Genomic DNA, 13,958 nt, shown 5'->3' on the forward strand with positions numbered 1-13,958 from the left:
GAGCATGCAATTTTAAGCAACTTTCTAATTTACTCCTATTATCAATTTTTCGTTGTTCTCTTGCAATCGTTATTTGAAAAAGTAGGAATGCAAGGTTAGGAGCCTGCCCATTTTGGGTTCAGCACCTGATAGTGCTTGCTGATTGGTTTGCTACATTTAGCCACCAATCAGCAAGTGCTACCCAGGTGCTGAACCAAAAATGGGCCGGCTCTTAAGCTTACATTCCTGCTTTTTCAAATAAAGATAGCATGAGAACGAAGAAAAATTGATAATAGTAATAAACTAGAAAGTTGCTTAAAATTGCATGCTCTATCTGAATCATGAAAGAAAAAAATTGGGTTTAGTATCCCTTTAATGTTAACTTTACTGTGCCTTTATTTGCTAATACTGTATATGCTACAGCTTTGATATCGTGTTAACTAAATTTTCCTGTTATACTGTTTGCTTAGCTGAGCAGCTTTACTATTGTCTAGAGGCCTAGACCAGGACTTCGCAATTTAGGGCCCATGGTCCACATCCAAATTGGTTTTCTCTAATCATATTGCTTGTAGTTTGTACAAGCACCTATGGACGTTGGAGTTTGTTCTTAGTATATACACTGCCAGTTTGCATTGTGGTTTTTGTTTTTAACTAGAAAAATCTCTGACTATTTTTGGGTTGATCATTTTGTATGTTTCTTGAGCCTGCTATGAATTATCTATGATGGATCCCTGAGTTATGAAGGAGCTGTACCAGATTTGTATGCTTGGAAAGACCGCACTGTAATCAAAGCCTGTTAACGAAGAGTCCTTCCTCAGATTGGAGGAAGTTTGTAAAGTTTAAAGACTGTACCTATATGGACTGAACAGTTGAAATATCTTTTACTTGCATAAGTCTCTGTTTTTACTTTTAGATTACTAATACAATTTATATACAATTATATTTTAAAATGTTTTACTTGAAAAGGGAACAAGAAGAGATCTTTTTTTTATGATATTAGAGTACCAAGAATGTTTACATTAAAGGGGCATAAATCCAAAATCTTTCTTGATTCAGATAGAGTATAGAATTTTAAACAAATTTCCAATTTACTATCAAATTTTCTTTGTTTTCTTCTTTTCCTTGGTTGAAAAGCAGGAATTGAAATTCAGTAGTGTGCACGTGTCTGCAATACTATATGGCAGCAGATTTATAACAATGTTATACATTAGCAAGAGCACTAGATGGCACACAGGTCACACACACACACTGCATTTATAAGTATATACTCTATACACTTTGGTTAATGAAAGCAAATTGAAACCAATGTAGGGTTGAATGGTTGCCTTTGGACCTGAGACTCCTCCTCTGTCACAGAGTCTCACCCACTTAAGGTACAATAGTCCTATTTCTGCTGAGGGGGAGCTAAATAACCCCAGAGCAAACCACACAGAAATGTAAGCAGGACCGTTGACAGGCTTGCATTTAGTGTATTGTTGGAAGTGTTACTGCCCATTACTAGAGGATTACACTATCCCTCTTACCAGACTGTGCTCCAGCTCCTCCCACCAGCAGCAGCAGTGTTTACTGAAGTGTTACTGTTCTCTGTCCAGGGGGAACTTAGTTCCACAGGCAAAAATAGTGCAGGTACTCCGGACTTGATCCCTGAGATGGCAGCACTATTTCCTCTAATATAGTGCTCCAGGCATGTGCATGCTACCTATCTAGATGTCTATTTAACAAAGAATTACAAGTGAAAAAAGCAAATTTGATAATAGACGTAAATTAAAAACTTTTTTTCAAAATTGTATTCTCTATCGTAATCATAAAAGAACAATTTTGGGTTTCATGTCCCTTTAACATCTGTTCTGCAAATATTCTGAAAATAAATGTTAAATATTGTTATTACAAAATGTAATAACTCAGGAAAAGGGAAGTGCTCAACTGGGAATAGACAAAACTACAGTAGCTTGCCATTTGGGATGGTGCCAACCCAGTGTATCTTTTAGCCCAATTTTCTGCAGTATATAAGAATGATCTTAAAAGGAGACTCAAGTCCAAATTAAACTATCATGATTCAGATAGAGCATACCATTTTGTAGAACTTTCCAATTTACTTCCATTAATAAAATGTGCACAGTCTTTTTATATTTCCACTTTTTGAGTCACCAGCTCCTTCTGGGCGTGTGCAAGAATTCATAGAATATACTTATATGCATTTGTGATTGGCTGATTGCTATCACATGATGCAGTGAGAGTGGAAATAGACATAACTTTGAAATTTGTCAGAACAAAATCTACTGCTCATTTGAAATTCACATTAAGGGGTAAATTTAACAAGAGGCGAGTGTACATGATTCGCTGTAGCAAATCATGACCGCGCTAAATGCCGACAGCATATGCTGTCGGAATTTAACATTGCACAAGCATTTCTAGTGAAATGCATGTGCAATGCTGCCCCCTGCTCACTGGCGGTCATTTGGGGCCGTCAATCATCGCGATCGTATCAGATCGGGATGATTTCATAGGCGTTAAGGAGCAGCGGTCTTACAACCGCTGCTTCTTAACTTCCGTTTCTGACAGACCAGAAACGATGGGGAGTCGATGCAACATCCGCTGCTTAATAAATCAACCCCTAAGTTCTATTGCATTGTCTTTTATCATGTATTTGATGATTATGCAAATCCACTGTATTTACTGGACCTTTAACCAAAAGGGCAGTTTAGCTCCAAAATAGCACGCATGTTTCCTATAAATGTACAGCTAATTCTAAAAACATAAATTATGTTTACCAGATAATTGCCTTTCCTTCTGTATGAGGAGAGTCCACAGCTTCATTCCTTACTTGTGGGAATACAGAACCTGGCCACCAAGAGGAAGCAAAGACACCCCCAGCCAAAGGCGTAAATACCTCCCCCACTTCCCTCATATCCCAGTCATTCTGCCAAGAGTACAAGGAAAAGTAGTAGAAATATCAGGGTATAAATGGTGCCAGAAGAACAAAACAAAATTTAGGTCCGCAGACCAAGACTTCAGCCACAGAACCCGGCGGGCCTGAACAGAAAACCCAGCAGTTTTAGCATTTAAACAAATAATTTGCATATTTGCATCACAAATAAAAGAATTAGTGACCCTTAAAGCCTTCATTCTATCAATAATAATATTGAGGGGTCCTTCCACCTCGATCAATTCCGATAAGGAGTCACACCAATAGGTAGCCGCTTCCGCAACTGCGGCAACTGCCACTGCTGGTTGAAATAAATATCTTGAATGTTAAAACATCTTTCTTAACAGAATTTCCCTCTTTTTATCCATGAGCTCTTTGAACGATGAACTATCCTCCCGTGGGATAGTAGTGCGTTTTGCAAGCGTGGAGACAACACCATCCACCTTAGGGACGGAACCCCACAACTCCAATTGAGAGTCCGGAACCGGGAACAGTTTCTTAAAAGCAGACAAAGGGGTGAAGGAAGAATCAATCAACTCTCATTTGTTCTTAATAATGCTTGCCATCTTTACCGGAACAGGGAAAGTCTGAGGAACAACCAACTCTATCGTCAGGCAGTTTTGCTTCTGGAACCTCTAAGGTAGCCAGAACTTCCTTTAAAAGAAAGTGCAAGTACTCCATCCTAAATCTAATATCTGGTTCCTCCGCAATCGGAGGCTTAGAGGCAGCCGATTCCGACCCAGAAATTTCACACTCTGAAGCATCAGAAAGAACTTCATCATCAGACAATCGTCTATCAGTTATAGCCAATAAACTGGATGATGACCCCTGGGAAAGGTAGCAATAGTTGACCTTTCGCTTGCACTTAGCAGAGTGAGGTAAAGCATTAATGGCCGCAGACACCGAAGTTTGCAACTGCGCAGTGAAGTCTGGAGGTAAAAGGCCTCCTCCAGATGGAGCATCAGGCGTGCTATGGAAAACTGCATGTGTATTAGGAGATGAAAGTAGGGTGCGCACCTCACAGGACGGGGGACCTCTCAGAGGTTAAAGGCTCAGTGGTATCAAACATATTAACCTTTTTTGACATAATCACTTTTTCTAGGTATGTGAAACATAATTGAGAGGGCGGGTATACCTCGGCCTCCTCACAATATAAACAGGCATTAGTCTTAGGTATAGAGGGAGAACCCTCTAAAATGTCAGAGTCCTCCATAGCTATGGGCTATGTCCTAATATAACAGTAGCGAATGTTATATAAATATAAAGAACAGCACCTTTATACCCCCAATGGCTGGGGCATTCACCATCTCCTATGATCCAGGCACACAAAGAAAACCCTTTCTCTCTGATAACCAGCACAGTCAGAGTAGGAAGTGAAGCTACGACCACACCCGGTCACATGGTGCGCAACCTAGGACCGCCTCCGCTTAGGAAAAGCATGCCAAGCTTGTAAAGCTGCGCCTCTGAAGTAACCTGTATGTTCCAACCTCAGCCTATGAGCCTCAGAAAACATCTTACACATAACACAGTATAATCAAATAAAAATGTATGAGATCAATCTCCAATGTTCAGGAGATATTAACCCTTGATTCCATACAGATAAAAGGAGCCACACTGTGACCCTGTCTTCTTGCCTTATCATGAGTGTATAAATAAATGAAACGATCTTACTGGAATCTATGCCGTGGAACAGAAACACAGCCTCTCAAGTTTGACAGTCTTGTAGCATCGCTCCGGACATGGACTTGAGTGATGGAAGCAGGCAGTGAAACTCGTCAACACTGATTGCTTAGGAGTTGTTAATACGAGTCTAGATGGGTTCGCAGAAACACTCTCCCTGCATCTCCAGACTCTAACATTTGTCAATGCTCTGAGAGGCTGACAAGACAACTTAAAACTCCAGTCCCATTTCAAAGGATAGATATCCTTTATAAGGAACTACTCCAAATCTTCTGACACTTCTCTGCGAACCTCCTGTGATTAAAGGCAAAGAATGACTGGGATATGAGGGAAGTAGGGGAGGTATTTAAGCCTTTGGCTGTGGTGTCTTTGCCTCCTCCTGGTGGCCAGGTTCTGTATTCCCACAAGTAAGGAATGAAGCCGTGGACTCATATTAAGAAGGAAAATACATGTTGGTCTGTAAGGGCTTTATTGATTAAAGTGTAACTATATCCCTCTATGGTTCTGTGGGTATTTGGTTGCCTCATCAGCATTTGGAAAACAATCAACCATTTGCATACAAAACAGGAAAACAGACAGATATATATTATTTGAAAATAAACGTATGTAATATATTTGACCTTCTATATAAAAAAATGATAATTGGTAAACAGTTGCTAAGTGCAGAATCATTTCCTTGTCAGAATTAAAGGGCACTTAATAAAAAATAAACTTTCATGATTCAGATAGAGCAAACAATTTTAAAATAACTCTTTTTATATGCACATTTTCTTTGACTCCAGCTCCCACTGAACATGCGCAAAAGTGCAAAGCATATACATATAAACATTTTGTGATTGGCTGATGGCTGTCACATAAATTCCCGGGAGAGGGAAAATAGATTAAGCGCCATTTAATTGCCTTATTATTATGCATTTGTCAGGTACTCAAGTCTACTGTTTACTGTTCTTTTAATCAACTTGTGATATCAGACAGAATGAGAGGTATATTGTAAAGAAATATTACAGATACAGACAGATTTCTATCATTTCCAATAAAAACAACATGAAAAAAATATTTGTACGGTTTAGAAATATCCTTTTACATAACGAAAACGTAGCACATTTAGAAATATATGGCTTATGATCAAATATAATTAAGAGTAATTAGATTTGTTCAGAAAAGTGCTTAATTTCATTACTTTTTTTTTTTTAAGATTGCTTTGCTGTGTCTGCTTAATTTTTTTTTTTTTTACTTTGTAACATGAATGTCCAAATTGTTAAAATAATTGGTCAAAATGTAATTATTTTTTACCAGTTAGCAGATTTTAGAAATCCTGTTACACAATGTGATACTTTTATGCAAACACTTTAAATTAGCATTTCTTTCCTGTAAAATACAGGGACAGATCAGAGCACACAGATTCAGAAACACATACACTGAATGCACATAGAGTTGGCCCCTGAACATGAAGGGACAATAGAGGGAAGGGGCCTTTAACCCCAGGGAGGAAGCTAGGACCTTGTGGGTGGGTCATTGTGAGGGGGAATTTAAAAGTTGTTGTTTTTTGGTGGGAGCAGAGGCAGAGCGATAAAGACATCGCTCTAGCAGGGTTGTTGCCTTCCTATGATTTGTTGCTTTGGTTCATGTTGTCACAGCGTGGAGGGGGTGCTAGTCCTTTTGCCGGTAGGCATACTGCTCATGGTCAGTTGCAGTATTGCGAAGCCCCCCGGGGTGGCAGAGCAGTGTAAGCTTCTCCTTGGGCACAGGGTTCCTTGGAGTGTTTCTTTGATGGGAGGGTATACAGATTCAGCCGAGTCCAGGTAAATTGGGAAGAATGGCCAGATCAATAAAAAAGGGGGGGGGGTAGTTGTGACTAGCACCACTGGGTTTTAAGCACTTTACAGTTTGTTTGTTTGTTTGTTTGTTTGTAAGAATGTTTAAGTTATAATTCACTGTATATATTGTTATACAACTAAATAAACATTTTGTGGCCAGGCTTATTGCCAATAAATGTGTTTTGGTGTGTTATTTAGTTTAGGCATGGGTTTGGGCCATGGATCTTGAGGACTTGGGGGGGGGGGGTCAAGATTAATACACTAGTCATTAAAATGAGAAGCACTTGATATGGTAAAATGGGTAGTAACACAGTGCAGGATGGGGAAGACTTAACAAAAGCATTGATTGGCAGCATCTTGTCCCCTGGGCCATAGGTTAGACATCCCTGTTTGAAATACACATTCTCTTAGCACGTAAATAATTCAAACACACCTCAATCTTCCCAAAAAATGGTTATTTTAAAAATATATATAATTACCTCCTCAAAAACTGAATGATGCTTCTTAATATGTCCTGAGCCACCTGGAAAGTATAAAATAAAAACTCTTATAAATTTAATGTAGTAACAGGAAGAGATGTCTTAATTTAATGTTCCTTACTACTGGTTGTTAGGATAACCAGGAATATCTGTAATTCGCTTGAGTGTAATAGAATTTAAACCGCTTCGGGATAACATGACTGAAGATCTCACGTTAAGGGTTAGGATTAAAACAAATTGCACCAAACACAACATAAATGCATTAAAATAAACTGTTACATTCATATAAACACTATCTGATAAAAATGTAATCACATAGATATTCATAAAAATGTTTAATAAGGGTTTGAAGGTATATGGATACATGGTCATGTATTTGACTGCAAAGGGCTATAATATACTTTGTACATATATATATATATATATATATATATATATATATATACATATATATATATATATATATATATATAATTCTATAATATTTAATAAAGTGTTTTACTGTGTATTAATTGTAAATATTTCTCATTCCAGTGTTCCAACATGTAATACGTGTGCTAACCTGCTTGCGCAAAAATATTACTTCTAGCGATGTTTATGCTTGAGCAGGAGTGCTAAATAGCATCCCACTTGTAATCTAGCCTTATGTGCTTAGCCCTCACAAATGGATTAAATATAAAGCTAAATCATTGCTCCCTTAATGGGCGTTAAACACATAGGGGTTGATTCCAATCTTTCCAGTCAAGTTTATTGGTTGCTTTATGGCTTCCAACATGCCTTTTTCAGCAATTGGAGTGATCACAATCCAAATGATAACACCATTTTCATAACTGAAAAAGAGTGTATCAGATCTGAATAGATATCGAAAAATTCACCCATAGGATGCACAAGAATGGACATTGGCGTTCATATTTCATCCAACTTCAAGTTATTGACTATCAACTACAACATGGGAACACTGAAATCAGTCAAAGGGACTTGATAAATAGCACCCACAGATTGAAAGATAACAAAATGGGCCAACAATCTGTGCATGCTCAGACCAGAAAAACAAGATGGCGCAGTCCATGCCAACAGCAGTGATAGAACTTTTTAATGACGGTAGAATTGTGCCAATTTGTAAATGATACTGAATAAGCCATCTTCATCATCACCAATATGTAAATGTAAAATCTTGAATAAAAGACATCTATTGACACTTGCAAAATAAATAAAGATATCAATGCCAAAAAAAATGCCACTCGATCCAATTGCAAAACACACACACATGAACCCCATTTACTATTAAAGGAAGCACTCACTGATTGAGGCCATGTTGCATGTTGGTTATGTTATTAATGTTTCTATTGGCTGTCAAGGTGATAGGGATGTGATTTAAGGTAACAAAAGTGTTAATCCCCCATTTTTTTTTTTGATTGGTTGTTTTGTTTGGTTTATTGGTTCTGGTCTTTTTTGATCAATGGTCATTATCATTGGTTAAAGGTGCCATTGTAGTGAAATGGAGATTGAATCTCATGGCTTGTTATTAACTCGGAAAGATTGTGCCCATCAAAAAAAATATTAATCCAGTTTACTGGTATTGGTAAAAAAAAAACTGAAAATATTAAAAATTGACCCCATTGTAAGACAGAATCAAAAAATGACATGCTCTAATTAATTAGCGCATGTCATTTTTGCATTAGACTATCCCTTTAAACTAGCATCTAACACACTTACAGTACATCATTTAATATTTAGCAATAGAGGGTTAATCAGCCACAACCTAGAAAAACATGGGTTTTTTGTTGTTCACTAACCTTCGCTGGCTAAAGCAACAGGAAACAGTATACAGTTAGGGTACACCTCTGAAGAAAACAGGGTTAGGTTACAGTGGCCATAGCTTTGAATAGATGAATTACATAAAATATGTTTCAGCAAAGTCTTCTTGTCCACAGGGAGGTCATCCTGTAGGGAAATGGAGAATATAAGGTTATATGTTCAGAGTATAAAAGCAATTTTGAGAACAGAATTTAATTGATATTAATGATAGCCTGTTTGCTATGAAATTGCATATTAAAGGGACATTAAAAACTAAATAGATTTCATGCACCTCCCGCTAATTATGGGTGCCGCCATATTGGAACTTAGGTTACACTGTAGGTTTTCTGCAAAAAAGTTACTGCACATGTGCACACATATCAGCACTGTAATGCAAAATATGTCAATTTCAACATGGCGTCATCCACAACTAGCTATTGGAGGCTGGGAATATCCTTTATACTATACCTAGAAAATCGTGATTTATACTAGAATGATTGCCATGCCCTCAGAGTTCTAGTTAACAGTTTTGCAAAACAGAAAAGTTGCACAAAACGCATTAAAATACATTACAAAGTATAGTTGCACTCATAATTACACTATCTAATAAAAATTATTATTAAAAATATTATACAAAAAAGTTATAAGGGCTTAAAGATGTGCTTTAACATTGAGATACATACATATACATGTCTAAAGATGTATATGTATAAATATATATATATATATATATATATATATGTACATAAGTAGGGAGAGAGAGCAAAGGAGAGGGGGAGAGAGGGCAAAAAGAGAGGGGAGAGAGAGCAAAAGAGGGGGGAGAGAGAGCAAAATAGGTGGGGGAGAGAAAGCAAAAGAGGGGGAGAGAGAGCAAAAGAGGGGGGAGAGAGCAAAAGAGAGGGGGAGAGAGCAAAAGAGAGGGGGAGAGAGAAAGAGAGGGGGAGAGACCGCAAAAGAGAGGGGGGAGAGAGAGCAAAAGAGCACAAAAAAGAGAGGGGAGAGAGCGCAAAAGAGAGGGGGAGAGAGCGCAAAAGAGAGGGGGGAGAGAGAGCAAAAGAGAGCACAAAAGAGAGGGGAGAGAGCGCAAAAGAGAGGGGGAGAGAGAGAGCGCAAAAGAGAGGGGGGAGAGAGAGAGAGAGAGAAAGCCAAAGAGAGGAGGAGAGAGAGCAAAAGAGAGGGGAAAGAGAGAGAGAGCAAGGGGCAGGACTTAGGACTAGTATTTAATAAAGTGTTATACTGTGTATTTACTGTAAATATTTCACATTCCAATGTCCTGCACATAGCAGAATATTTTCTAAGTATTTATAAATAGATATTCCTTTGTATATCTGTATATATCTATACCTATATATAATTATGTATGTATATATATATATATATATATATATATATATTTGCATACGAAGAGAGAAGCGCTCTACCTGGAACGAACAACAGCTCATAAGCTAGTTCTATGGCGATTTACCACCTAGAAGCAGCCTCTTTTAGACCAGTTGTGCTTTTCACAGAGGAAACATTTCCTGAAGAATATCAGTCTGATCCCGCCAAGTAAGGTCAGTCCAGCCCCAAAATACCAGGCAATTCTCTTCTGAACAAGGAACATGACAACCCCGGACGATCGTTTCGGCCTCCTATGGGCCTCGTCAGTGAGGTGCAGCCACATTCCTCTAAGCACACTGGGCAAGGAGTCCACGTCTGGTTTCCCCCATCACCCATAGGGAGATTTCCCCAAGGTCGTATTAATTCGCATACGAAGAGAGAAGCGCTCTACCAGGAACGAGCAACAGCTCATCAGCTAGTTCTATGGCGATTTATCACCCGGAAGCAGCCTCTTTTAGACCAGTGTGCTTTTCACAGAGGAAAACTTTCCTGAAGTATATCAGTCTGATCCCGCCTAGTAAGGTCAGTCCAGCCCCAAAACCCGACATGAAAATATGAATATTTCACATTCCAATGTTCTTCACATAGCAGAATATTTTCTATTTATTAATAAATAAATATTTATACATATATCTGAGGGTATTTTGGTACATTACATTTTTTCCACTTTTTTTCTCAATTGACTTCTATGGGGGAATACGGAAACGTGCACGCAATATTTTAACTTCAGCCTTGTTGGGGTAGCGCACGAGTGAAGAAGTTTACTTTCAACTCATAATATGAGCGCCACCTGACAAGCGCAAAAAGCTTACTTCTAACTCAATTAACGCTCAAGCAGGAGCGTCAATTAGAGCTCCACTTGTAATCTGTCCCTTAGTGTTTAATGTCCCTTTAATGGGCCATAATAATCTTAAAAAAATGACATGCTGTAATTTGTTTAACATCACAAAGGTGGAAACTGCCGTTGATCCAATCAGCACTACTAGTTACATAGCTGAGTCGTACGACTAGGGCTGCTGATTAGATTAGCGGTGGTTTCTGCTCGGGACCCGCAGTGCTCTACAGGCCCTGAGCAGTACTTCTACAGTGTGTTTAATCCCTTTGACGGGGTTAAACACACAGTAGTGCAGGGTTGATAGATTTAAAATGACATGTTCTAATGAATTACAGCATGTCATTTTTAACTATTATGGCCCTTTGAGTTTTTTATTATATCATGATGCTATTCCATTACTTCCAAAATTACCTGTATTCACAACATCAGCTGGTTTATATTATTAAAGAACACATAATGTATGTATGTGTATGCATATATATATATATATATATAAAAGTTTCCTAAACACCAAGGCGCCAGATTATGAGTAGCACTCTAACTGTTTTGTGCAAGCAATATCGGGTTTATCGTGCTGTTTGCGTGCAGTGGAAGGAGTGCTCATTTTACAAGTTTAAAAGAAATGTGAAGGCGTGAGCGCAATCGCGATTTATGCTAGAATGATTACTGTGACCACAGAGCTGTGGTTAACAAGTACAGTTACAATCATGATAACACTATCTGATAAAAAATATTGCACAAAAGAAGTTAGAAGGGCTCTAAAATTACAGAAAAAAATAAACAAAATTATCAAAAATTAAAAAAATTAAACCTAATCTAATACCACTATGAAAATAAAAAAGCCCCCCCAAAATAAAAACACCCCCTAATCTAAACTAAACTACCAATAGTCCTTAAAAGGGCCTTTTGTAGGACATTTCCCTAAGTTAAACAACTATTTTACATGTAAAAAATACTAAGTCCCCCCATAACTGTAAAACCCCCACCCACCAAACCTCCCAAAATAAAAAAACCTAACACTAAAAAAACCTAATCTACCCATTGCCCCTAAAGGGGCATTTGTATGGGCATTGTCCTTAAAAGGGCATTCAGCTCTTTTACTGCCCTAAAAAGGGCAATCCACTCTTTTACAGCCCAAAAAACCCTAATCTAAAAAAAAAACACCCCAAAAAATAAAGAAAAAGCCTAATACTAAGCCCCAAATAGGTACTGTTTCTCAAGTCTGGCGGAGAACATCTTCTTCCAGGTGGCTCCATCATCCTCTATCTTTATATGGAGCAAAGGTGGCACGGAGTAGAGGTGCGGAGCTGGCTTCTCCGATGCGAGGATCCGGAGCGGTGGTCCACATCAGTGGCGGTCCTCAGTGGCATGAAGGCTGCTCTTCATGCAACCTTCCGTGGCACACTGAAGATCGAATGCAAGGTACCCCATATTTATTGGGGTACCTTGCATTCCTATTGGTTGAAATTTTGAAATCAGCCAATAGGATGAGAGCTACTCAAATCTTATTGGCTGATTTGAACAGCCAATAGGACTTTAAACTGATGCAGTATAACTGTATCTCTATGTAAAAATAGAAGATATTTTACCCCACAATTTCCTCAGCTCACCAGAGTAAGTGCTGTCCAGCTGCAGATAAAAAAAATAATAATGAAGAAGAAATGAACTGCAGCCAATCAGCATCAGCAGTGCTGAGGTCATTAACTGTTTTACTGTGATCTCATGAGATTTGACTTAACTCTCATGAGATTTCATAGTAAACTTCCTTAAACTGAATAGAGAAATAACATGAGTGTGCATGAGGCTCACTCCCTTGCCTGTCCTGGGAAACAGACATACTGATTTGCTGCTTAAAGTCATTTACAATTGGGTGTGATATTTCCTAGTCAGCATTTTACAGCTATGCTGCATCACTTCCAAGTTTCAACATTTGGGTATCATGGCCCTTTAAGAAAATGCGATCTGATTTGGTCGAGTAGGGTGTTAGTTCCCCCCCCCCCACACACACACTCTATTGAAGCCTATGGGGGAATATATTAACGTGGTCACAATATTCTAACTTCTGCTTTTTGCACGCATTTTTGCATGATATTCTAACTTTGGCTTTTTGCACGCATCTGGTTAGCATGCAAGTGAAAACTTTTTACTTTCAACTTCAAATACGCACTCAAAAAGCTTATTTCTAATGCAGTTAACGCACAAGCCAGAGCAATAAATAGGGCTCCACTCATAATCTAGCCCTTAATATGGGTTATTAAACATTTCATACGGGTTAAACACATAATTAAAGTGAGCTCCAGAGCAGCAGTGTACTACTGAGACCCAGGTTTACACATATGTGTTGAAAAGTCGGAAAATTATATGAAATTTCCTAAACGTAAAGATGGTATTAAGCCATATGAAAATGACACAATAACTCTTCTAAGGTTTTCTTATGAATTGGAATAACCTCATATTTGAGGAGCAAAGTACTTCATTTAACCATTGATTTAAAATGTACTCTGAATTATTTCTGGGAGGGAGCAATGTTTTTAGACACAAAAGGGTACAAGGGTGCAAGGAAATAAGAGGGTTTCTTTATACAATTTCTAAAAGTCTATTTATTAAAGAGAGATTAGATTTTTTGTAATTACAATATTTTTATGCAGTCTTGCATTACATAAACATACAGGGTGCATGTTAACATTTCTGGATGCAATATTAACACCTTGTTACTGAGATTGCTTTTTATTGTTGAAGCTCCACATCTTGCTTTATTTGGAGAAAACAATCCAGATTGATTACTGGAGTAGACAAGGCTAGCAACTGACATTTTGTTACCAAAACCACTGCTATTTTGCAATTACTTACTGTATCCTATCATTTTCCAACAGAGTTAGACTTGTGAAGTCTGCAGTATACAGTGTACATCTTAGGACATCCATACCTGACTCATGATATCTGATGTCTGACTTCTGAAGCCTTATGTCTGACCCCTGATGTCTGACTCCTGATGGCTCTGATGTCTGACACCTGATATCTGACTCCTGATGCTGACTCCTGATGGCGAACACCTAATATCTGAT

At 38.2% G+C, this 13,958-nt stretch overlaps 1 protein-coding gene across 1 annotated transcript in view; it reads right to left on the reverse strand.

Moving 5' to 3' along the window:
- The window catches only part of CD34 (CD34 molecule), a 136,276-nt gene that overhangs the window by 16,428 nt on the left and 105,890 nt on the right, over window positions 1-13,958 (reverse strand). The window contains exons 5-6 of the mRNA XM_053706685.1: window positions 8,678-8,825; window positions 6,882-6,925 (exon numbers count right to left, since the gene is read on the reverse strand). Coding sequence (XP_053562660.1) covers window positions 6,882-6,925; window positions 8,678-8,825 — 192 coding nt within the window. The remainder of the gene's footprint in view (window positions 1-6,881; window positions 6,926-8,677; window positions 8,826-13,958) is intronic.

Source organism: Bombina bombina, chromosome 3 (genome assembly GCF_027579735.1).
Source record: "Bombina bombina isolate aBomBom1 chromosome 3, aBomBom1.pri, whole genome shotgun sequence".
In the NCBI taxonomy this organism is placed as follows: domain Eukaryota; kingdom Metazoa; phylum Chordata; class Amphibia; order Anura; family Bombinatoridae; genus Bombina; species Bombina bombina.